Genomic DNA, 25720 nt, shown 5'->3' on the forward strand with positions numbered 1-25720 from the left:
ACATTGCTACACCATCTATATCTATATTGATATCTGTATAAAAAATAAATGAGTAAACAAACAAACAAACAAATAAATAAATAAATGAAATTCAATCCCAGGGAGTTTGGGGTAATGAAAAGGTACTATGCTATATTAATTACAGGACAGATTACACACAGTCCCACAAAACTTTCAAGTCCCATCCTTGAAGGGGTTGGAGTAAGAGCCTCTATCTCCCAAGATGAGTGATGAAAAAAAGAGACATAGGTGGAAAGTTTCCCTTGGTGGAGTTTGAGGGTATGTGAGTGCGGGGAAATCAGTGATATTAGATCAGTTGTGGCTATAGTGAATGTAGAAACTAAGCGTGGACTCCTAACTATGCTTTAGATTTTTTTGCAGGATGTAAAGTCCAAGGAAGCGTTTGGGGTTTGGGGGTAAGGTGGAGGCTTGGTACTGTTAGTGTCACTCATCTCCCTGGGTGCTAGGTGTCAGTGGAAGACTTCTGGCATTGTTACAGTGGCTCAGGACACCCTCCTATGGTGGCATGAATTAAGTAGGTGCTTAAAAAAACATTTATTGCATTGTCCAAAATACCCTAGTCCAAATTATCTCTTCAAAAAATGTCTACCTGATTGCTGTATCCAGAAGTCACTGTTTTATAAACCAGGAAACTGACCCAGAAGACTTAAATTATTTCTCCAGAGCCACAAAATTAGTAGCACAGAATCTAGGTCAATATAACTCTATAAAAGTTTTTTAATTAAAAAAAATGTATTTATTTTAGTTTTCAACATTCACTTCCATAAGATTTTGAGTTCTAAATTTTCTCCCTTTCCTTCTCCTCTCCCCTCCCCAAGACAGCATGCAATCTGATATAGGTTCTACATAGACATTCATATTAAACATATTTTCACATTAGTCATATTGTAAAGAAGAATTAGAACCAAAGGAAGAAACCACAAGAAACAAGAAACAACAACAAAAATAGAGCAAATAATATGCTTAGATCTGCATTCAGACCCCATAGTTTTTTTTTTCTAGATGTGGATAGCATTTTCCATCATGAGTCTTTTGGAGTTCTTAGATCTTTGCATTGCAGACAAGAGCTACATCTATCAAAGTTAGTCATAGCACAGTGTTGCTGTTAATGTGTACAATGTTCTGGTTCTGCTCACTTCACTCAGCATCAGTTCACATCAGTCTTTCCAGGTTTTTCTGACATCCATCAGTTCATATGGAACAAGAGTATTCCATCACATTCATATACCCTATCTCATTCAGTAAATGGGATCCCCTCAACTTCCAATTCTTGGCTACCACAATAAGAGCTACTATAAATGTTTTTGTACATGTGGGTCCTTTTCCCATTTTTATGATCTCTTTGGATTATAGACCTAGAAGAGGTATTGTTGGATCAAAGGGTATGCAATTTGATAGCCCTTTGGGCATAGTTTCAAGTTGCTCTCCAGAATGGTTGGATCAATTCAAAATGCATTAGTATTCCAATTTTCCCACATCTTCTCCAGTATTTATCATTTTCCTGTTTTGTCATGTTAGCCAGTCTGATAGGTGTGATGTGGTACCTCAGAGTGGTTTCGATTTGCACTTTTCTAATCAGTAGTGATTTAAAGCTTTTTTTCATATGATGGTAGCTTTAATTTCTTCATCTAAAAACTGCCTGTTCATATCCTTTGATCATTTATCAGTTGGAGATGACCTGTATTCTTATAAATTTGACTAGTTCTCTATATATTTTAGAAATGAAGTCTTAATCAAAATTATCCATTTTGCATTTCATAATGTTCTCTGTCTCTTGTTTGGTCATAAATTCTTCCCTTTTCCATAAATCTTACTGGTAAATTATTCCTTGCTTTCCTAATTTGCTTATAATATCAGCCTTTATATCTAAATCATGTGCCCATTTTGACTTTATCTTGGTATAGGGTGTAAGATGTTGGTCTGTGCATAGTTCCTGCCATAATATTTTCCAGTTTTCCTAACAGTTTTTGTTAAATAGTGACTGGAGTCTTTGGATTTATCAAACAGTTGATTACTATAGTCACTGACTACTGTGTCTTGTGTACCTAACCTATTTCACTGATCCACCACTCTATTTCTTAGCCAGTACCAAGTAGTTCTGATGATTGCTGTTTTATAATACAATTTAAGATCTGGTACATCTAGGTCACCTCCCCTTGCATTTCTTTTCATAAATTACTTTGATAGTCTGAAACTTTTGTTCTTCCAAATAAATTCTGTTATTATATTTTTCTAGCTCTATAAAATGTTTTTTGGTAGTTTGATGGTAAAGCACTGAATGAATACATTAATTTAGGCAGAACTGTCATTTTTATTATATTTAACTCTACAAAAGTTAAGCCAAGGGGCAGCTAGGTAGTACAATGAATAGAGCACCAGCCCTGGAGTCAGGGGGACCTGAGTTCAAATCTGGCCTCAAACACTTAACACTTACTAGCTGTGTGACCTTGGGCAAGTCACCTAACCCCAATTGCCCTGCCCTCCAAAAAAAAAAAAGGTAAGCCAAAATTTCCTGTTGTAGTGTGTCTTTGGCACATTAATAAAAACCTACTTAAAAACTTAACAAAATGTAAAAATATTATTGTCTTTATTTTGGGGATGGTCTTCTTGGTATTCTTCATGCATGACAAATCAAATTTTGACTCTTCATATACAATGTGGAATTCTAAGATACACAAGGCAGTGGATTTGACCTATGACACTGATATCCTTATAATATGGGTCATCAAATATGCCATCCTTTGTAAAACAGACCTCTATTAATTTTAAGTAAATGCAACTGTTCATTTGTCTTTATATATTTGCACTACAATAAGTGGTAATGAATTCCCAATTAAAGCATTTATATTATGTTCTCAGAGTAAGAAATAAATTAAAGATTTCCCCAGGAAATTTTTTAAAGTCAGGTTTTAGAGACAGACATTTAATTCCTCTAAAGAAGAACAAAAAAGATTATTTAAAAAAATAGAAACTGTTGGAGGGGTTATGGGAAGATAGGCACACTGATACACTGTTGGAAGATCTATGAATTGGTAAAACCATTCTGGGAAACAATTTGGAATTTTAAGAAAAAAGTCACTGTTGATACCTTTTCCCAAGGAGATGAGAAAGCCACATATATACCAAAATATTCACAGAAATCAATCAGCAAATATTCATCAAGTGCCTGCTATGTCTTTTCGGCACTGGGGATACAAAGAAATGACTCCCTGCTCTGGAGGTATTTAAATTCTAATGAGGTATATGCAAAGCACATGCAGAAGAGATTTAAAGTAATCAAGTATGGGAAGGTACTAGCAGAGGTTGTGGGCTAGAATAGGATTGGGAAGGAAGAAGAAGGCTCCTGGGTCTTGAATAAACCTGGGAATCCAAAGGCAGAGGTGAAGACAGAGAATCTTTCCAGACTTGGTGGACAGCCAGTACAAAGATGGGAGATCAAGTGTCATGTGTGAGGAACAGAAAGGACAGTTGGGCTGGATTGTGGAGGGCATGGAAGAGAGTGATGTGTAAGAAGGCTGGAAGGGTAGGATGGGGTCAGCTTGTGAAAATCTTAAAATGCCAAACAGAGGACTGTATATTTGATCCTAAGGGTAACAGAAAGGAAGCCAATGAAATTTACTGAGTAAGAGGGTAACATGGACAGATGTTCACTTTAAGAAAATTGCTTTGGCAACTGTATGGATAATGAATTGGAACTGGTAGAGACTTGAGGGAGAAAAACTAGGAAGCTATTGTGATAGTTCAGGCCAAAAATGATGGGTATCTGAACCAGGATGGTTGTTATATGTGTAGAGAGAAGGGAACATCTGTGAAGATGTTGTGGAGATAGAAATGATATGATTTGGAAGCTGATACTGCATAAAGAATCAAAGATGACACTGAGGTTTCAAACCTTAATGGCTGTAAGGATAGTGGTGTCCTCAAGAATAAGAAGGGAATTTCTAAGAGGGGTGACTTTGGGAGTAAAGATGATGAGTTCTGTTTTGACCATGTTGAGTTTGAGATGCCTACAGGATGTCTGGTTGGAATGTCCAATTGGCATACCAGTAGTATTTTTCTGGGGAGCAAAACACTGGAAGCAAAACAGCTAATCCAGAATAGATGAGGAGGGAAAAAGACATCAGGGCTCTATAGCATTGGAAGTGTGAGTGCCTTTGTCCACATGTGTTTTCTATGATTGTACCTCTGTAGTAGTGTACTCTGAGTGTTTGCCCACTCTTCCCACTAATGCTTTGTGTAGTTTCAGGAAAGCAACTGAGCTCCAGGTTTATGGGAGGGAATGTTTTGTTAACAATTGTTTTCATGATGTAGTCTGGGTAAATACCTTTGCTTTGAGCTAACTGCATCAACTGGCTGACTATTAAAGGTAAGCACATCTGTGGGGGCTCAATTATAGAAATGTACCAATAAAGTACTTTGAACCTGGGGTAATTACCCTCCACTCAGCCCCCACACTGGGTCCCAACCCTTGAGTTTCATTGCTGGGAGTAGTCCCACTAAAAGAAATGTAACCAGAGTTCAATGGGGAAGTGGTTAAGGGGAAATAATTGATATAAAAACAAAAGGTAACACCAACACTTTTAATTTTATTTTTAAAAAATTAGTTTTTAAAATACTTTATTGATATCTTTTTTTGTTTGTTTTATATCTTCATAGTTTTCCATAAAATTGCCCCCCACCCCATCCCCTTCGGGGATTTGGGATTTATCATTCCAAATAATAAAAAAAAATTTTTAAAGACCGAAAAAAAAGAAAAAAAAGGGGGAAACATTGGCACAACTGATCACTACATTGAAAAAGTCTGAAAACGTGTAATATGTAACACATGTAGACATTCCACCTCAAGGTAGGGGTGGGTTGAAGAAGTCCTCTCATATCTCTTTGTAATCACAACAAAATCTTATATACATACATATAAAATTGATCTTGTTAAATATTTCCCAATTACATGTAATTTTTTAACATTTATTTTTCAAATTTTAAAGTTTCAAATTCTTCCCCTCTCTCCCCTCTCCCCTCCTTTCAGAAGGCAAAAATAGGATATTGATTATTCAGCAAAACACATTTCCATATCAACCATGTCTAACATTTTTAAAAACTACCTGTTTTCTATCTGTCCCTTTTAAATACTTATTCTTAACGAAATCCCCCAAATACACAAACAGGAATTTTTTAAAAAGCATTATATTTGAAAGTTTGATAGTTTTGGGGTTTTAAAAGTATATTAAACAATACAGAAATAAAAAATCTTGTTTTACTGCTGTGTCCCCTTAATTCCTTCTCTTCTGTGTATTTTCGGAATTTTTTTCTTGCTTATTTGGTCTTTAAATAATTTTAATTAGTCTACATATTTTGTTATGATTCTTTTCTTCCCTCAATCACTTTTTATTCTTCATGTTTCTTATTTCATATAGTAAATAACATTCCATTAATTCTTTCTGTACATAATAGATATTTAATATATATGTAATGATTTTCTATGCTTATTTATCTTTGTTTCCATTAATTTGAATTTTCCCAAATTTTCCCATTTGTTTAGCCATCACCCAGTCATTGGAGACATGGATTATTCTCAATTTTTACCATTATAAATAAAACTGCTGATAATGGTTTTGTATAAATACTTTTTTAAAAAAATCAATAACATCATTCGGGTGTAATCAAAATAGTAGGGTCACTGGGTTAAAGGGTAACAACTGTTTTGTAACTCTTATTGTATGATGACATACTGCTTTCTACAAGAACCAAATCACAGTCTTAACAGGAGTAAAGTCAACATTTCTTTATTGACAGCCAGCATGAATTTTATGGTTTTAAAATCTTTGTGAACTTAGTAGGTGTAAAAAGGTGCTTTAACAATGTTATAATATGAATTTCTCAGATTCTGTAGAGTATAAACAATTTTCAGGTGTTTATTAATAATTTTCATTAATTTCTGTAACTGCTTATCATATCTTTTGACCATCTATCTTTTAACTAGCTATAAGAATTAGATATTGGAAAATTTAGTCATATAAATTTGTGTCAATTTTTTATAGATTTTGGATGTCAAAATCCTCCCCTTAACTCGTTTCTTCCCTCTTATTCCAAATGCATTACTTTTTTGTTCTGAACAACAAAACAAAGCAAAAAAAAAAACCCAAACAAATAAACAAACCACCTTTATTTTCTATGCAGAAATTCTTATAATTTTTACTTGTATTTTTCAAAACATATTTAGGATGAAATATTTTAAAGTCACCCAGGGCAAAGAAATCTTATAATTAAGGTGTTTTAATAACAACCCTAATAAACCAAAATAACCATGAAGTTAAGTTATAAATAAATAAGCTACCATCCCATCTAGTTTCTGTCCTTAAAGTTTGAAGCTGCTTTGAGTACAGCATCCAGGATGAGAGAGATAATGGATCTATTGTGCTCTGTGCTTGTCAAAATCTATATGATTAAGTTCACTTCTGGGTACATTATTTTAAGAGGGACAGTGACATTGAAGCAAGTCCAGAAGCAAGAAACCAGGTTAAAGGAGTTGACAATGTTGTCTGGACAAGAAATAAATTAAGGAGCTTGAGGACATAAAAAGCTGCCTTTAAATACATGAAAGGTTATAACATGGAAGACAGATCACTGATATTCTTTGTAACCCCAGTGACTAGGACTAGGACTTAAGCTCTAAGGAAGGGAGAGTTTAGCTTAGGACAGGGAAGAACTTTTTAATAGTTAGAGCTGTACAGAAATTGGGCAAGCTCCCTCATGGGTTCATCATCATAACATCATAAGATCATAGGCACAGACTTGCAAGGAATCTCAGGTCACTTAGTTCCACCCTCTCAAAGTCACAAAGACATTATGTGGGAAAGCAACAATCCTTCCTTCCTTCCTTCCTTCCTGAATCACAAGAGCTCCAAGGTGGAAAGGACTGTTGGAAGTGTTCCAAGTACATAGCAAATGACCAGCTCAGTTCCTCTGTGGAGGAACAGTAGTCTCACTGAATTCGTGTCTAGATATGGCATGATTGGCAGATGGGTTCTTGTCTTAGCTGCTGCTGGCCTCAGTCCAGAAGGTTACTCCTAAGGGTTGTTCTTTGCTCCTTAGGGCATTGATGCTGCAAAATGAGACTCGAGAAATCTGGGATGCTGAGCTGTCCTCCCTCTGAAATTCACAAGATCATTGAGGTTCCACTTTCTTAACTTAGAATGGAAAAGAAAAAATGCAGAGACCAAGGACTGAGGCCTGTTTATTAGGGCCACATGGCCTTACCTCTTGCAGCATGACCTCATAGGACATTGTGATGGACAGAATAAGTAAATGAAGTGAAGAGGATCAGCCAAAGCTGACTGTGGCCTTTTTGAATGCTTCTGCAGAACTGCTCAGTAATAGTTTGAGAATGTCTACACATACTCCACAATATCTCCAATACGCTTCTTATATATCATCCTGATTCTGTCACAAGTAGTCTCCCAGCCTCTCCACATGCAGATGCACATTCACCAGACCTTTAGTATGAACACTATTGTGCATCTATTTAATCACTTAAATATTTTGAAAAAAATATATATGTATTTCCATAGGTTAAATTGCCATCCCTTAAATTTCAATCATGAAAAAAAGAGAAAAGGTTCTCTTATCATTTGGTAAATGTTAGTTTCCCCATCTTGAATAGAATGCAGTGACCCTGAGGTCAGGGACCGTGTCATAGACTCACCAAAGTTTTTAAAACTGGATAGGGCTTCAGATGTCACATACCCAATGTTAGCATTCTGAAAATTGTACAAATAAGGACTATCTTGACTTATTTTCTTTTTAAATTAAAATTTCACAGACATCTATCTTACCCAAGAGCAAAGAAAGAGGGGAAGGGGATAAGAGAAACGGGAAGTGGGATGACAAGAGGGAGGGATGATTAAGAGAAGCAATAGTCAGAAGCAAAACAGACTTTTGAGGAAGAACAGGGTAAGTGTGTGTGTGTGTGTGTGTGTGTGTGTGAGATTGTGTGTGACAGAGATAAACAGAAGAAAATAGGAAGGAGGAAAATATAATCTTTTTTTGCAACATAACTAATATGGAAATATCTTATATGACTTCACATATATAACATATTGTTTGCCTTCTGGAGAGAATTTGGAACTCAAATTTTTTTATAAATTAGTATAATTTTTTTTTTGCTTTTTTCAGAGGGGGGAAGGCAGGGCAATTGGGGTTCAGTGACTTGTTCAAGGTAACACAGCTAGTAAGTGTTAAGTGTCTAAGGCCGCATTTGAACTCAGGTCCTCCTGACTCCAGGGCTGGTGCTCTATTCACTGTGCCACCTAGCTGCCCCATGAGTACAATTTTTTAAAAAGAAAAGAAAAAATTCCTCAATTAACAAACATCTATTTTTCTTCCTTTTACCCTTCCCCTACCAGTATTGGGGGTGGGGAGAAGAAGAAAAACAAAGCCCTTGTGACAAGTCTACATAGTCAATGAAAACAAACCCATTTTGACCATGTCAAAAGGAAATAGATGTCTCCTTCATTGTGCACCACATCCCATCATCACTTGTGTGTCAGTCCTTTGGAATCATGGTCACTGCACTGATCAGAGTTCTTGAGGTGTTCAAACTTGTTTGATTTTACAGTGTTACTGCTAGTGTATATAAATGGTTCTCCTGGTTCTGTTCACTTTTTTTTCAGCTAATATATATCTTAGATTTCTCAAAAACCATTCCTGTCATCATTTTTATAGTACAATAGTGTTCTGTTACATTCATATGCCATCATTTTTTCAGCCATTCCCCAACTTACTGGCATTCCTTTAGTTTTAAATTTTTTGCTATTACAAAAAGAGCTAGTATAAATATTTTGTACATATGAGTCCTTTTCATTCTTTGTTCCCTTTGGAGTATAGGTTGGGTACGAATATACTTTGAGGGCACAGATCCAAGCTGCTCTCCAGAATGCTCATAACTCCCCAACAGTGATGTGCTTGTTTTCCTATAGCCTCTCCAGCATGGATTATTTTCCTTTTTTATTGTTGTTGTTAGTTTTGCCAATTTAATGGGTATGAGGTTTAATTTGCTTTTCTCTGTTGGTGATTTGGAGAATTTTTTCACATGCTTATAATGATAGCTTAGATTTCATCTTTACAAAAATGCTTGTTTTTATCCTTTGACCACTTATCAATTGAGGAATACTTTAATTCCCTCGATTCCACAATACTGAATACTAAAACTGTAGTAGGTATTCAACAAGTAATTATTGATTGATCACGCTATAGAAACAAAATGTTTACTGCATAACAGTAATGTGGGGGGTAGCTAGTTAGTGTAGTGGACAGAGTTCCTAAGCCTAAAGTAGAATCAGGCCTCAGATACTAGCTGTGTGACCCTTGTTAGGTCACTTAGCCTCTGTCCCAGTTGCCTCACCAGTAAAATGAGGATCATAATGCCACCCACCTCCCAAAGTTATTGTGAGGATCAAATGAGATATTTGTAAAATGGTTAGCACAGTGCCTTGTACATATGAAGTGCTATGTAAATATTAGCTATTCTTCGTCATCATCATCATCATTATTCCTACCACCACCACCACCACTACCAGTACTATTACTATCACTGTTGTTCTAGACAAGTTTTATGACAGTGTTTTCAAGTCACAAGGGTCATAAGTTCTATATACCCTCTTTTAAAAAGAGCTATTCTGAAAGGGTAGCTTGTTGTAGTGGGAAGAACAGAGAAGTTGGGTTTTAAGACGAAAGTGATGGGATGTTTGGGTGCCTGTGCTCGGACCCCAATTCCAAGACCATATTTCTCCCTAGCCTCAAAACACTATCTCTGAGAGTCTGTCCTTAGCCCAAGGACATTGTGCCCAGCAATTATTCAGGAGTGGGCCCAGCAAAACACTTCTCTGTCCCTGGCACTGCACCTGCAGACCCCTCAAAACCACATCAAAACTGATCACACAGATTTGGAGAAAAGAAAGTGTACTTTTAATGAGGATATCCTCTATCAGAGGATATCAGGTAATAGAGGATATCCTCTATCAGACTTGATTTCAATTCATAAAATATGGCTGTGTCCTACACAAGGACTTTGGCTCCTGGATTATCTTCTTAGGATCTTTTCCTCTTCTTTTGCTGCTTATTTTTGTTTTCCTTTCAATTGGTTTTTTGACATGGACAACACCTTCTATCCTCAAAAACTCCTTTCCTTGATTCTACTCAATGTACACAATGTGAAAAGTCCTCAACTCAAATCATTTCTTGGGTCCCATTTTGGGAGGGTGGTTAGTCATACACCTGAATGGGTGGGGTTGCTTATTTTGCTTCCTATCCCCCCTGTTAACGAAATGTCACCAACCACAGGCAGCGGAAGATTAAGAACATTTTTCTACTGGCATCATGCAATTATTTTAATTATTTCATAGTAGACAATTTATTCTATGTCTATTCTTCTGCTTGACATAAGTACCAGTGAAATATAGGGGTGATTTTTTTTATGAAAAAAACAAAGGAAACATTACTTGCTTCTGTATGAAAAAATAAATTAACTAAATACTTGAGAATGGGCAATACCTAACAATAAAAATAAAGCAAACTTGATGGTTCACCTGAAAAGAAGAAAAAATTAAGTTTTGTCTTAGGGCATAATGCTAATCCTAATTAGTTTCATGACTACATTTCTTTTATGGAGATGTTTTTGCCAAGAGATGCAGTCTTCAACAATTACTTGATATTTTAAGAAAAACAGAATTTGAAACATTTTTGCTCATGGACAATATGAAAAATTGTTTTTCCTTGACTATGCTTATTTGTTACAAGGGTTTTACATTTTTTTTTCTCAAGGTGGTGAGTTAAGGGGGAGGGAAGAATAAATATAATAGAAAAAAAATGAAGAAAAAAATAAACAAAATCAGAAAATAAAGCAGTCATTATTTTCTAAGGACCATCTCTTGAAATGAAATGGTCAAGAAGTTCTTTTAAGAAAAGTTTATGGGGTGGCTAGGTGGCGCAGTGAGTAAAACACCAGCCCTAGAGTCAGGAGGACCAGAGTTCGGTTCTGGCCTCAGACAATTAACACCCCCACACACAAAAAAATAGCTGTGTAACCTTGGGCAAGTTACTTAACCCCAATTGCCCACCAAAAAAAGTCAAAAAAAGATGTTTATTAGCTGATAAATCACTTTTGAAAATTTTGCATGTAATTATTTTTCAAATTGCTATAAGCAAAATAAAAAAGCAACCCTCTTTTCAACGACACAGAAGTTGACAATAATGAAAGGAAAATCAGTGTAGATATAGGGAAACACCACGTAGTCGTGGCATTTTGGGAAACAGCACACTCAGGGAAGAAGCAGTCATTAAGATGAAGTAGGTAGGATCACAGGAGGGTTAGAAAGTTTTCAGAAAATATGGAATTATCAGAGAAATTGTAAACAATTTCACTAAAGATGTAAAATTGCATTCGGTAGGCCATTTGTAACCAATGAGTTCATAGCTTGACTTTTCAAAAAGTATTCCTTTACTATATGTAAAACTACATATATACATATATATACATATATGTTTTTGGAGGGTCATTAATGATTTGAGATCAATTATAAAAGTCTTTAATAAAGTGTCCCACAAGTTCCTACATGTGGTTGTTACTGTTCTGTTAAATATTTGTACTGATAACTTGGAAAAAGTTATGGATGTTAGTTATCACATTTGCAGATGGAACAAAACTAGAAGGGACAGTGCTAACAAACCAGATGACATCAGGACTTGAAAAGATCTTCCCAGGCCAGAACACTAGGCTAAATCTAAGTATGTAAAATTCAACAGCGGCAGATTTTTAAAATCAAATGATTTTTTCAATAAGCAAAAATTTGCCTTCTCTCCCATCCAAGGTGCCCCTGGCCCCCCAAATGAGAAAGGAAAAACAAAACCCTTACTACAACTATGTATAGTCAAGTAAAACAAATGTCCATATTGGCCATGTCAAAAAACAAACCTTGTCTTAGAGAATTGAATCTTCCCAGGTTTTTTCTGGGATAATGGGAATAATGAGGGGAGTTTCATAAAAGACGGACAAACCAGGATTACTTAGAGCCTTAGACCTTTATTATGACTTGTTTTAATTCCCTTAAAAGTCAGTTCCAAGAAGCAGAGATAAGGATGGAGTCTGTGCAGGGACACAAAAGCAGATTAAATCTCAGATACTGGAACAGCAACTAAGTCTGGTTGGAATGAAGAGTGAAGAACATGAAATTGGTCTTGAATGATAGGATGGGAATCACACTGAGAAGATCCTTAAGTGACAACCTGAGGACTTTGTGTTTTGATAGGAAGTACTAAGTCCCTTGAGCAGGTATCAGATCTTTTAGGAATATCATTTTGGCAGCTGTGTCTAGAGGATGGACATATGGATAGGGGAGACATTGCAGGCAGAGGGATCAATTAGGAGGCCACTATAAAAGTACAAATTTGAGGTAATTAAGGCCCGAACTGGTCAAGTAAATAAAAAATGTATATAAATAAACAGAAGAAAAGAGTGGCAATTGATTTAGCATGCTTAAGTAAAGGAGAATGAAGAATGGAAGATGACACTGAGGCTGTAAAATTTGGTGCATGGCAAGATAACTTCCCTTAAGATGTACAGAAAGTAATAGGTTTGATGAAAAAAGATGGTAGAGGGGCGGCTAGGTGGCACAGTGAATAGAGTGCCAGCTCTGGAGTCAGAAGGACCTGAGTTCAAATATGGCCTCAAACACTTCTCTCATACACACACACACACACACACACACACTAGCGTGTGACCTTGGGCAACTCACTTAACCCCAACTGCCCCCCCCCCCCCCCAAAAAAAGATGATAGAATTTTAGGACCCTCAATCTAGAGCTACAAGGCCATCTAGCCCCACTCATTTATTTTTACAGATGAAGAAACCAAGAGATTAAGTGACTTGCCCCAGGCACATAACTAGTAAATGTTTAGGGTAGGATTTTAGTTCTATTTAGGACATCTTGAGCTTCAAATGCTTATCAATCAATCAAAAAGCATTTAATAAGTGCCTATTATGTGTCAGGTATTGGAGACACAAATATGAAGAATGAAACAATTTCTACTCTCAAAGAACTTGCATTTAAAGGGGGACAGAATATTGAATAAATGTAAATTCAAGTCTCTTGATTCCAAGTCCAGAGTCATTTCCACTTATTTCACACTGCCTTCTCCTAGATTAGTGAATTATGGGAATTATGGAATTATGTGTACATCTGAGGGGCCAAGATAGTGGTAGCAGTTGTGTTGAAAGGTAAAAGAAGACATTGGGGTCAGATAATTCTCTGTATTGGCTTCCAGGTGGTTCTAGCAGTTTAGAACAGTTTGGGTGCAATATATTAACAGGATAAAAGGGGTTCTTTGAACAATACTGGGGTGAGAAAGGAAAAAAAAACAGGTTATATATGTATATGTATCTGAGTGTATATGTTGATGTATATACACTATTTTGTATATAGTTTGTTCGGGGCCCTTACCACCTCCTGCCTGATTTACTGCAATAGCCTACTGGTATTGTGTGCCTGCCTCAAGTCTCTTCTCCATTCCAACCCATCCCCCATCGGTCACTAAATTGATTTTCCTAAAGCACAGGTTGGATTATGTAACCCCACCAACTTAATAAGTCCGGTGGCTTCCGGTTACCTCCAGGATCAAATACAAAATGCTCCATTTGGCATTCAAGCCCTTCATGACCTACCCACCTCTTAGCTTTTCTGTCTTCCTTACCTACACCTTACTCCCAAACTCTTACTATACTCTTCCATCCAGTGACTGGTCCGCTAGTTCTTCAAGCAGGACGCTCTTTTCTGTACTCCTCAAAAACATTTTCTCTGGCTGCCCCTCATGCCTGAGCACTTCTCTGCTTCACTATTGACCTCCCTGGCTCCCATAAAGGACCCAACTAAAATCCTGCTTTCTACAGGAAACCTTCCCCAACCCCTCTCAATTACAGTGCCCTTCCCTCTGTTGATTACTTCCTATTTATCCGGAATTTGGCTTGTTTTGTGTATATTTGTTTACTACTTGTCTCCTCCATTAGATTGTAAGCTCTTTGAGAACAGGGACTCTGGCCTCTTTTTTGTGTCCCCAGTACTCAGGACAGTACCTGGCATATAACAGGCACTTAATAAATGTATATTGACTGACTTAAATTTCCACTTCGATGCTGAACACAAGGTGGAATTCATCAAAACTGTCCCTGTTTCCAGCCTATTTCTGCTAACAGGCAACTTGGTAAAGTGCAGAGAGTTTTTGCTTTTGGAGTTGAGGTCCTTTAATAGAATTCTGGCTCTTAGACTGGTAACCTTGGATTAGACACTTAAACCTTTTTTTGTCCTTATTAAGTACCTTCCACCACCTCCGCTTCCTTTGAGAACAGCAATCAAAACATCACGGCCATTACCTCCAAGTGATGGGTTAACAGACTTGCCCAATTGTTTCCATTCACCATCTTGGTGACTATTCCGACCAAAACTTCCTTCCCTGGCCACCACTCCCTAAAGTGTCATCTCGGAACAGAACTCCACCATTGCAAGGGCTGTACATTTGCAAGCAAATTAATACCGTGCTGGGCGTACATACAGTTTAGAACTTAAGAAATGCTACTCATTCATTCATTGTTTCCTCCTTTGTAAAAGGAATGGGTTAGAAGAGAATGACCTCCAAGGTCTCTTCCAGTCCCAAGTCTATGGCTGTATTTTTCCAATAACTCAATTTGGAAACCTCAGTGCCACCTCAGATTCTTTTCTCTCCATCTCCAATACAAATTAATATCCAAGCATAACTTTTTTCCTGCATTTTTTTTTGCACTTCAGAGTTGGTAGCACAATTGCTTCACATATATTTTTTTATAATGCGAGCTTCCCAACGACATTTAAATGAAGTGGAGCAAACAAATCTAATACACTAGGACTACCCTCTGTTCAGGTGGTTGGCTACAAAGCTGAACAAGACAGTTCCTGTCCTAGGTGCTTACCTGTACTTGGATAGACGACAGATGACAAGTTAAGAATAACTGAAGATAACCGAAGAGAGAGAGCTGTTCTGAACCATGCTCGTTCCTTTGGCACTTTTGCATTCTCCGAACAACTCCCTTGCAGAAAACGGTTACGTTCATTTTACAAATGAGGAAACTGGAGCTCCCAAAGATGGAGTGGCTTCATACGTTAATTAGTGGAACTCAAACTCAAGTCTGAACTACTTTACTTCCTATAAAGGGAGAGGGGCACTTCCTTTCGGTGCCAACTAAGTTTATTTCCTAATCTCTTCTCTTTGGACCCACAGGAAACAAGAATAAGAGTAATCCAGGCAGCTCCGTCACAGATCCCCCGAGGACCTGCCTCGCTCACTCCCATTCTTGTTTCCTGCGCGTGCCACCATGTGCTTGACCAGCTTCCCCCCTGCTCCTCCTGATCTCCAGCCCCAAAGAGTCACTCCCGGACCACGAGAAAGTGAAGGTAGCCGCCACAGGGCTCTTCCCCTCAGCGGTCGAGGTGAGAGGCCTGCCGGGGCTCCGAATCCCGGCCGGACCGAGGCGGCTGCGGAGGCGCCCACAGGACGTGCTGGGAGGCGGGGCGCGCGGCGCTCTGGGGGCGCGCGCCCCTCGGCTTCGGGGCCGCGCGCGAGGAGGTGGAGGGGGCGTGTCGCGCTGGAGGCGGCGGCGGCGGCGGCGGCGGCGGCGGCGGCGGCGCGGGCGGGTTGCGCCGCGTTGCCTCCTGTGTTGGAATGTGCGGATCGGGCGGCCGCGCGGCGCAGCAGCCTCGAGCATTGTACCCGGAGACCCCGGCTCAGGCGTCCCCGCTGCTCCTTCGGGACCCGCAGTAGGTCCCAGAGGAGGCAGGAGCTGCTGGAGAAGCCTTCGCAGCGTGAGAACCACCTGCAGCCGTTTCCCGGGGCCTCTTTCAGCCCCCGTGGCCTTAGCCCCAACTTTACTCGTTGGTGGCTTTTTTTTTTTCCTCTTGCGAACAATTCCTGAAACTCCACTCAACAAAGAAAAGGAAAAGGAGGACGCGCACGTGTTGCGCCCCTTCCCCCTCCCCTCGGGAGCCCCGGTAAGTGCGTCCCCTCCCCCCCACGCCCCGGGCCCCAGCCGGAAGGAGCTGCGGCTGGGGAGGGGGTGACGGTTCAGGTAGGCTTGTCTGCTCGGCGGCGGCGGCGGCGGCGGCGGCGACGGCGGCGGCGTGGGGGAGAGGAAGGAGGAGGAGAGAGAGGCGCTGTCCAGGGCTGATTTGCAGATATTGCGGCTCAGGCAGCAGCGGCCCCGGGCGGGGTGAGGCCGAGGAGCGGGATCGGGTTACACCCCCGCGGCTGGGAGGGAGGGAGGAAAGGAGCCTGGCTCGAAGAGCGGGGGAGGAGGAGGAGAAGAAGCGTCGCGGAGGTCGGGGGGGGGGGGGGGGGCATGGGGGGCGCGGGGGGGGGGGGGGGGGGGTGGGGTGGTTTGGGGTCCTCGAGGACGGCTGCGGAGCGGGGCGTTCGGCCCGAACTCCTCTCCTCCAGGTGACTCGGTTTCTCCTCTCTTCCGCGCCCTGGAACCTGGGGCACAGTTGGGGCGCACCTTGCCACCTTGAGGGCGAGTGGAGCTGCTCCGTCCTCTAGTCCTGAAACAAACTTCCTGCCGCTGGCCCAGTGCACGCCCGGTCTCCCTTCTTCGCTGCTTCCTCTTTGGGGACCCTCACAGTGTGGGGCGCGAGGACTCGCCTGGCCCTGACTGGCTCGCACATACCCACACACTCCTAGGCCCTGCGTCGTCTCCCCCCCCCCCCCCCCCCAAGCTCACGGCCTCCCCACTCCGCCCCTTATGCCCGTCTCGGCCTGGCCTGAGCCGCTCCCCCTGGCCGGAAGGCGCTGTTGACTCGGGGACCGGACGGGTTGAGTCAGACGTGGGGCCCGGGCGCCACCGCCAGTGAGGCTGGACAGCGATTTTTGCTGCTCGGGCGGCCGCTGCTCGTTCCCTCCCTCCCTCCCCCGCCTCGCCCGGGCTGTCCGCGGCAGCACCATCTCGGCCGGCCGCGAGGTTCCGCTCGGCGCGGCACGGCCCAGGGCAGGGCGCACGTAGCCAGCCCAGGGCCGCCCTGGGCCCGGCCCGGCTCGGCCGCCCATCTCTCCCTACGCCGGGCCGTGCGGGGGGCGGGGGAGTGAAGTTCAGAAACTTCCGGAGGGAGAGGCTGGAGGGCGGGCGGGCCCGGCCGGCGTGGGTGGGGGACACCCGCTCGACCCTCGAGGGCTTGCTTCCTCTCCCACTTTATTTAACGTTTTTCCCGGAGGCGCCGAGGCTGGAGCTGGGCCTCTCTGCCCCCCATCCCCACCCCCGCCGGCCTTCGCCTCAACCCTCGAGGGAAGAAGAAGGAGGATAGGAGGATTCTTGGGGAAGCTGAAGGTGGGAGACTACAGAAGCCCAAGTCCAAAAAGCCCTGGTAAAACTGACTCTCTGCCTCCCTCTCTTCCCCCAACTTACCCATCCCAGGGGGTCGGGGTCGGGGAGAAGGAAGTATGGGGAAAGGGTCTTGAGTGGAAGGGGGATGGCCTGGGACTTGGGGCCGGAGCCGAGGCAGGGTTTGGGGAATCCACCCAAAGCCCTAGGGTCGGGCTTTGGGGAAATCGCCACCCAGTTTGTTAGCTTGGTGGGAGAGAAGAGGGGGGTGGGGGGGAGAGGCGGACCGAGCCCCGGAGTTTGCAAAGAGCTGCTTTGTGTTGGGTATTTTGAGAAAATGGCCGAATGCCTATTTCAGGCAGGAATGCAGCGGCGGCAGCGGAGGCAGCAGCCGCCGAGGCAGCGGCTGCAGCAGCAGCAGCAGCACGGAGGAATGTCTGCAGCCTCCCGGGTTTGCAGCGCTCGTTCCTGGCCTTGCTCGATGGGAAGCCCCCTCCCCCATTCTGAAGAGTTCAGAGTTTGGTTTGGAAGAAAAAGTAAAAAGTGTAGCCTCTTAGGGGAGCGCCGGAGGATCCAGACGGCTGGGGCCGGGAATGCGGGAGAGGTGGGGTTTCCCTGTGTTGGTATTTTGATTAAAAACTCTTCCGACTTTGTGGGTACTTAACGTGACTGGCTTTTGTTTGGACACTGGGAGGAAATCGGTTACTTGGGTGCCCCCAGCTTGGGCTTCTGGGTTCTGGACGTCATTTCCCAGGTTGAGCTTTGTTTTCTCCGACATAGAGGTGATAGTTAAGGCATGTTTCGGTCTGTGGAAGGAGGATAGCCAGACCCTCTCAGGGCAACTTGCTTTCTTCAAGGTGATTGTGCTGTAATGGCTTCCAGGCAACTAGGCCAAATCCAGCATGCAAAAAAAAAGTTACTCCTGGTCCTGTTGGCTCCTGCCCCTCCCAGGAGTGAAATTCACGGTTGTTTTTTTTCATCCATGAGGTTTTTAGCCAATCAATATCTCATTCCTTTCATAGGAATTGGGGGCCATTAACTTTTTTTTTTTGGACCAATGGGAGCCTTTAGAAATTAAAACAAACTAGATGGTCCTTTTCACAATAGGTTAGTCATCTGGAATTAGTGATTGAGTTCATATGAAATTCAATTAAGTTGACCAATTATCGCAGTCTTCCACTTTCCAGACTTGTCTGTGTGTATATAATGAATGCACAGCATGGCTTTCGGCCGCCTCAAAGCTTACTGATTCATGAGACAAATGAAATGTAGAGGGGTGTGAAGGGGAGGAGAGAGCTCTATAAGGTTATTGAAATGTTCTGATAATTCTATGAAGTGGAACTGCATACCTGAAAACTGGAAAGAATGGGACAAATAAGATCTTTTAAGAAAAATGAAGGAGTGTAACTTGTAGACTTTTACCATATGAAATTCAGAAGGGGTGGAGTGAAGCCAAGAAAGAAGTGTAAATCAAATAAACGTTGGAGGTAGACTAAACTTGGTTGGTAACATTATTGAAATTGACATTTTTTGAAGAAATGATCAAAAAGGAATTTTGTTTGGGATGTAGTAAAAAGAATTGTGATTGAAAGTATTTTCAAACAGCGTTTAAAATTATTTCTAGTTCTCTTGATTTGAGTACTTCAAAAGATAAGTAATTTTATTGGTCTGGTGCAGATACCATGTCCTCTGACCAGACTTCTTATGGGTTGCTATGGCCAAAAAGCCATGTTGTAGATAGTCCTTTGAAGGATGAACACCTTTCATTTTATCTAGGTTGGTCCATCTTCTGCCTCTAAGAAGCTTTCAGCTTGTTCTAAGTCTTTCGGAGCTGCATTTTGCTAGTATAGACTTTGAAAACTCAAGGTCATGTCCACTGTTCAATGGTGGCCTTGGATTAAGATTTTCAGAGAACATTAGAGTTCTTAAAGCTCATAAATTAAATGTACTAATATATTTGAAGTTAATTTCATTTAAATCTCTGGGAAAGGCAAGATGACTTTAAAGCAGAAGTAGGTTACTGCAGTAAGTTTTAAACCTTAAAATCATATTTCTTCTTACATGTTTGATTTGAGTTATTTTGGTCTTTGCTTACAGAGCTGCTGTTATGGCCACTCAAGTGCTGGGTCAGACTGGAGGCAACGGGCTTTTCACTGGGAATGCCAACATCGTCATGGCATTGCCTAACGACATGTATGACTTACATGACCTCTCCAAAGCTGAGCTGGCAGCACCTCAGCTGATTATGTTGGCAAATGTGGCCTTGACTGGGGAAGTGAATGGCGGTTGCTGTGACTACATGGTTGGAGAAGAAAGACAAATGGCAGAGTTGACCACAGTGGGAGACAACAACTTCTCAGACAGTGATGGGGAGGGACTTGAAGGGGCTCCTGGAATAGAAAGTGAGTCAAATAGACCTGAAAACATGGAATCCCTGGGGTCTTTGGAAATCATCGTTGTTGACCCTCAGACTGTATATGAATCATCTGTTCCAGAAACTTTTAATTCAGAAAAAGACTCTCCCTCTGAGATCCCATATCAGCCAGAGACCCCTGATGACAAATGCAAGAGCTTGAAGAGCAAGCCCTTTCGCTGCAAACCCTGTCAGTATGAAGCAGAGTCTGAAGAAGAGTTTGTGCATCACATCAGAGTCCACAGCGCCAATAAATTTTTTGCAGAGGAAAATGCAGAGAAACAAGCACAACAAGCACAGACCAAGGAGTCAGAGTCCTCTGTTGCTGAAGAAGCGGATTTTTCCAAGGGGCCTATCCGATGCGACCGCTGTGGCTATAATACTAACAGATATGATCACTATTTGGCTCACTTGAAGCACCACAACAAAGCAGGAGAGAATGAGCGAGTCTATAAATGCATGCTGTGCACATACACCACCGTGAGTGAATATCACTGGAAGAAACACTTGCGGAATCATTTTCCTAAGAAAGTCTATACCTGCTCTCAGTGCTCCTACTTTTCAGACAGGAAAAACAATTATATTCAACATATTCGAACACATACTGGTAAGTGTTTTGATTTTTTCCCCATTCTGTGTGTTGTCTTTCCTTGGTGGGAGCCAGGGAGCCTTTTGTCTAGTCCTGGTTTTGCCCCAACTCACTGTGGTCTAGGCAAGTGTCTTGATCTTTTCTTTATGTGCTTATCTGTGAAGAGAAGAGGCTTGTCTAGATAGATGATATATCTTTGGGAGTTAGTGCTATTTCCACTAATAAACTTTCGAATGTAAAATAAAACCTTACTAATCAAGACTAATTGGAAGAAATAGGCTGTATTAAAAGACTTCTAAAAAAAATCAAAAATTCTGTTTTAGTTTCCAGTGCATGCAGTAATGTCAGCTGAATGCTAACAGTCTTTTTGCACACTGTAGACTTAATTATATGAAAATCTACCTGTGGTGCTTAGTGGGTTTTTTTTTATCCTTTAACATTTGGCATTCCTCTAGAAATCTCTTGTAGACCATTCATTTTCTTTAGTGTAAACCACCTCCCCCCATTTTTAGGTGGTACAAAAGTTTAACTTCAACTTTAGTTAGTGTAACTATCAAAGGAGAAGCCCCTCCTTATTTTTATATCAGTTTAGGAAAGACAGAATCTGCCTAGTAAGTTGGTAGATTTAAGGAAAAATAAATACCAAATTAATTCTCATTTTGTACAACTCCTGAGATTTCAAGAGGCAACACTTTTCATAAATGTTAGTCTTGAGCAATACCTCCCCCAATTTTTTTGGGAATATGAGATTTTTTTTAATATTCAGTGGTTTGAAGATATATGATTAAAACAATACTGTTTACTCCTGTTATTATCCAGGTTTAGATTAGTATCTTCTAATATGTGTACAAGGTCTTTTTATCATTAAAATTAATTTAAATTTATAAATAAATGATTGTCATTTTAATTGTAATGAAGTTTTCACATGTGCTATGTTTTTATTCATAGTGTAAAAATCCTACTTTTAAGCTCACTTACTAATAATTAAGGGTAATAGAGAAAGTGAATATTCTAATATGTTATTATTTAGGTTACAAGTGGAAAGAACTGGAAAGCTCTGTGTTTATCAACATTAGGTACCCTCTGCAGAACAGGCAATTTTCCCAGAGGAGTGCCAGAGCTAAACAGGGTGATACAAAATATTGAAGTGTGTTGGCAGGTGTTTTTAGAGATTTCCATTTGGATACCCCAGTCGATGATATTAGCTATGATGTGTATTAAAATGGAGTCTCTTGTAATGCAGGTAAAACATTTCAATTACAGTAAAATATAGGACTTAAAAGTCATAGTAGATGAGCCACCTATTTAAAGCAATATTTGATAATTAATATTACATCAGTGCTCATTTTTCTGGCACTTTGTAAATTGTAAAAATGATTTCCTCACTTGTGAGGTAGTGCAGTTAATACCATCCAGCCAGAGTAAAGACAGTAGAGCAAGCTAAGAGGCTTACAGACCTGAGGAAGATGACTTTTGACAGGAGAGGGCAGGACTCAAGATACCCTTCTTCAGAAAAAATTCCCAGGAGGCATGGGAGACACACTGAAACTAAACTTAACCAAGCCTTCAGTCTTCTTTCAATGGGATTAAGACTGGATTAAAATAATTAAGGTTTTGGTATTAGTTTACTAACAGTTATATCTGTGGGATAGGGATAAGGTCAGATATGTCCTCCCTGAGGAGGTAGAAGGGGGGGTAAGAACCTCTCAGTGGTAAAGTGACTTGATTTGTCCACTCAGAAACTGAATCCCAAATCTTCTGGATTCCGACTTCTATGTTCTCTCTGTTTCTACAGGGGTTTTTTGCATATAACACACTTAGAAACTGTTGAATTGAGTTTCTACTATGCCTTGCTAACTCTTCAATATAGTTTGGATTGATCCCTGAATTACCTAATGAATGGAATGTGCCCTATAATTTCTGATGGATGATTTGTGGGTATTGTATCCCATTTTGTGGCTTATTGGCTAGTTTAATCTTGAGCCAGTTTTGCCAACCAGGATACTCGTGTTCAACCTTTTCCCATCTCCTAGCCAATATGTATTTCCTAGTAAGCAAATTAATTTTAGCAATAGCTTAAGAAAAATTTAGTCTTGTAAATAGAAATCAATGGATTTCAAAATTTTTATTCTTATTTTATTCTGTACAACATATTTTTAAAAGAATTTATCAAAAACGTAACTCATCAATGAAATAATAATAGCCAACATTTATATAGTGCTTACTCTGTGCCAGACACTGTGCTTAGTGCTTTACAATTATTTCATTTGATCCTCACAATAACATTAGGAGGCAGGTGCTATAATTATCCCCATTTTACAGATGAGGAAACTAAGGCAAAGAGAAGTTAGGTGACTTGCCCAGGGTCCCCCCACAGCTCATTAGTTTTTCACGTCATATTTGAACTCGTTTTTCTGATTCTAGGTTCAGTGCTCTATCTCTTCACCACAATCAAGTTTCCCCAATTGATAACACTGTCTAGATGATAGTTTCAATTAAAATACATTCTCTAAGAAAGGAGTCTAAATAGTGCCACAGAATGTTAGTATTATCATTAGTTCAGGCTGCCAGTAAGTTGGAAGCAGGGAGAATCTGATCAGTCTGCGGATTTTTTTTAACCACATTATAACATTTCCATACCACCTGATGTCAGTGACATCAGTTGTCTGAATCTGTAATTGAATCTTCATTGAACTTTTACTAGGTCATAGTCCAAACTTACTGGATATTATTTTCTTTCCAGTTCAGGATTTTCAGCCCTCTGCCAGTTTCAATAGTTGGTTGAATTTCTTAGACTTGTGGATTGCTTATTTGAACACAAACTGACCTTAGTTAAAAATAAGATCTCCCAGATCTTGTATTTTCCAGCTTAGTACATTTTTCTAGAGTCTAGAAGAAAAACTTGACTAGAAAATGTCTTCTAGGGAAAGGGACTGAGAAATAGTAGAACGTGAGGGGAAATGTAGGACAAGAGGAAAAAGGCATCCTAACAGTTTTTTCCATTTTCTTTGTATATAAAAGGTAATTAAGAATTTTAATTTTAAAAATTTAATTAATTTAATTTTAATTTTAGATGTATTGGAAGGAACAGGATGAAGCATCTTTATTTTGGGTGTAGAATGTTGTATAGGCTTAACTGTTTTTCTTAATTTGATGGGGGAGGATATGTCAGGAAATAACTTTAAAAAGACACCATAAGAAAAACAAGGGGGAAGAATCATTGGAAGGACCTTGAAATTCTTTTGGACACTTGATGGATGAATAGCTAGAGAAGTAGATCCTACCTTTTCATGATGTGGTACACTACATTTCAGTATTCAGATCTTAAGAAATGCATTACATTGAAAGATTCTAAATAACTGGTTTAAAGGATAATCGAAGATGTATCTAAACAGTTCATACTGCTCTTAATTGGTTGCATTCATTAAACATTAAATTCCTTCATGTCAGGTAAAGAGATGGGAGAGAGAGATAAATAAGGATTATAGATTTAGAGCTTGAAGGACCTTAGACATCATTTAGTCTGACACCCCCCCCCAGTCACCCTCCCTGGTTTACAGATGAGGACATTGAGGCCAGTGCAGGTTAAGGGACTTGCCAAATCTGTTGTTTGGCATCAGAGGTAGCATGCTCATGTCCTCTGGCTCATAGAGCTGCTGCTTTTTCCTGTACTGTGGTCCCTCTTTTTTTTTTTCTTTTTGGAGGGGGGAAGGCAGGGCAAATGGGGTTAAGTGACTTGCTCAAGGTCACATGGCTAGTAAGTGTTAAGTGTCTGAGGCTGGATTTGAACTCAGGTCCTCCTGACTCCAGGGCTCAGGTGCTCTATTTGATGCGCCACCTTGCTGGCCCTCCCCGCCATGGTACCTCTTAAAGGGCACAGTCTATGCCCTCAAGGAATTTACAGACTGCTAAGTACACAGCTATAAGACAAAATAAAGAATGTGATATCTTTTTTCCTGTGAATGTCAACAGCAGGACAAAAATGATGCTCCTTTTGGGAGACTTCATTGAAGAGGCAGTGTTCAGTTGGAGTTTTAAAGCTGGGCATGAGAAGCTAAGATGTTGGTGTAGGGATTAATACATTTTATAGGATAAGAATTGGTGAGTAGCCTAGTTTGTTTGGAAGTACTCGGTAATTTGTATTTATGTGGCATTTTGTCTACTAGTTTATTTTTAAATACATTTCGTTCCATTTTTATCCCATTAGAAGACCATTGATTTTTTTTTTTTTTTACTGTTACCTAGGATCTTTTGAGATTATTGTAATTGATCGTTTTGGAATGGGACTGCTATGTAGTTAGAGGCACAGCTATCAAAACCATTTACATTTTTTATTACTGGGATTAATCATATATTTTGCATATTTTTATTATACACTTGTACCACATTTAGGTTTTTAGTATTGAGGGTCAACCACTGAACTCTTCTGAATGTCAGTGGAGTTTAAATGTTGCTCTGTCATGGATCATGTTCATGTTTCATTACTGCCATAGATTTTTTTAATTTTTAGAGGTTTATCTCCAAAAAAAGGGATAATGCCTGTCCCTCATCTACCTTTACAATATTTTGGGAAGCCACATTTTTAAGTACCCTGAGGGCCTGGCAGATAATTTTTAATTTGTTGTTCGTAGTGGAAAGTCCTTGTAATTTAATTAATCAGTTCTTGGAATTGGAAAATGGAAGAATACTTGCCTACATTCTTTCCAGCAATTTGTCCATCTCCCTTCAAACTGTCAGTTTAGTTCAATCCCTGCTTTATTGCTTTGTTATTTACATGTAAGTTTAATGGATGATAAAAGAGTAAGCTGATTGGAACACATACCCCCCCTTCACCCTCCCTCCCCCATGTTGTACAAGTTAACAAATTTCTCTCTTAAGATGACATCTTCCACATGGGAGAATGTATTTGATTGAAAATCAGCTTATTGCTGCCCCTTAAGGCTAATTAACTGTTGCATCATCAACATCCTCAGTCTATAGACAGCTTAATTTGTCATTCATATTAATCCATAAGTGATTTTCCCTAATAAAATTTACCATTATGTTAAAAAATGTCTCCAAACCAAGGTTCCTATGGCATTGTTGCCACTAAACAAACAAAGCCATTCTTAATGGAACCATCCATTCCTAGTTTACATGTATATCTCTCTTTTTATGCTCTCCCATTCTTTTCTCCTTCCCCACCACTTTTTCAGGACAAAGTAATAACTCATTTGGATTTTGAGGTTTACAAAGTACTTTCACTTAAAGTAGACCCACTCTTAAATCCCTCTTTTCAAAAAGGGACTTTGAGGCCTAGAGAAATTGATTA

General features: G+C 40.2%; 1 protein-coding gene across 3 annotated transcripts in view; it reads left to right on the forward strand.

Annotated features, from left to right (window-relative positions):
- The first annotated feature begins 15703 nt into the window (after nucleotides 1–15703).
- The window catches only part of REST (RE1 silencing transcription factor), a 30923-nt gene continuing 20906 nt past the window's right edge, over nucleotides 15704–25720 (forward strand). Inside the window, exons 1-2 of one of the 3 annotated variants that reach the window (XM_069105289.1) lie at nucleotides 15704–16088; nucleotides 19505–20427. In XM_069105289.1, the coding sequence (XP_068961390.1) occupies nucleotides 19515–20427 (913 nt within the window). In that variant the 5' untranslated portion in view covers nucleotides 15704–16088; nucleotides 19505–19514. Of the gene's footprint in view, nucleotides 16089–16164; nucleotides 16307–17212; nucleotides 17451–19504; nucleotides 20428–25720 lie in introns of those variants that run through there. The other 2 variants (XM_069105292.1, XM_069105290.1) reach the window with 2 other exon arrangements.

This window comes from Petaurus breviceps, unplaced genomic scaffold (genome assembly GCF_028583685.1).
Source record: "Petaurus breviceps papuanus isolate PSGF00001 unplaced genomic scaffold, PetGlider_PUasm1.0 76, whole genome shotgun sequence".
NCBI lineage: Eukaryota > Metazoa > Chordata > Mammalia > Diprotodontia > Petauridae > Petaurus > Petaurus breviceps.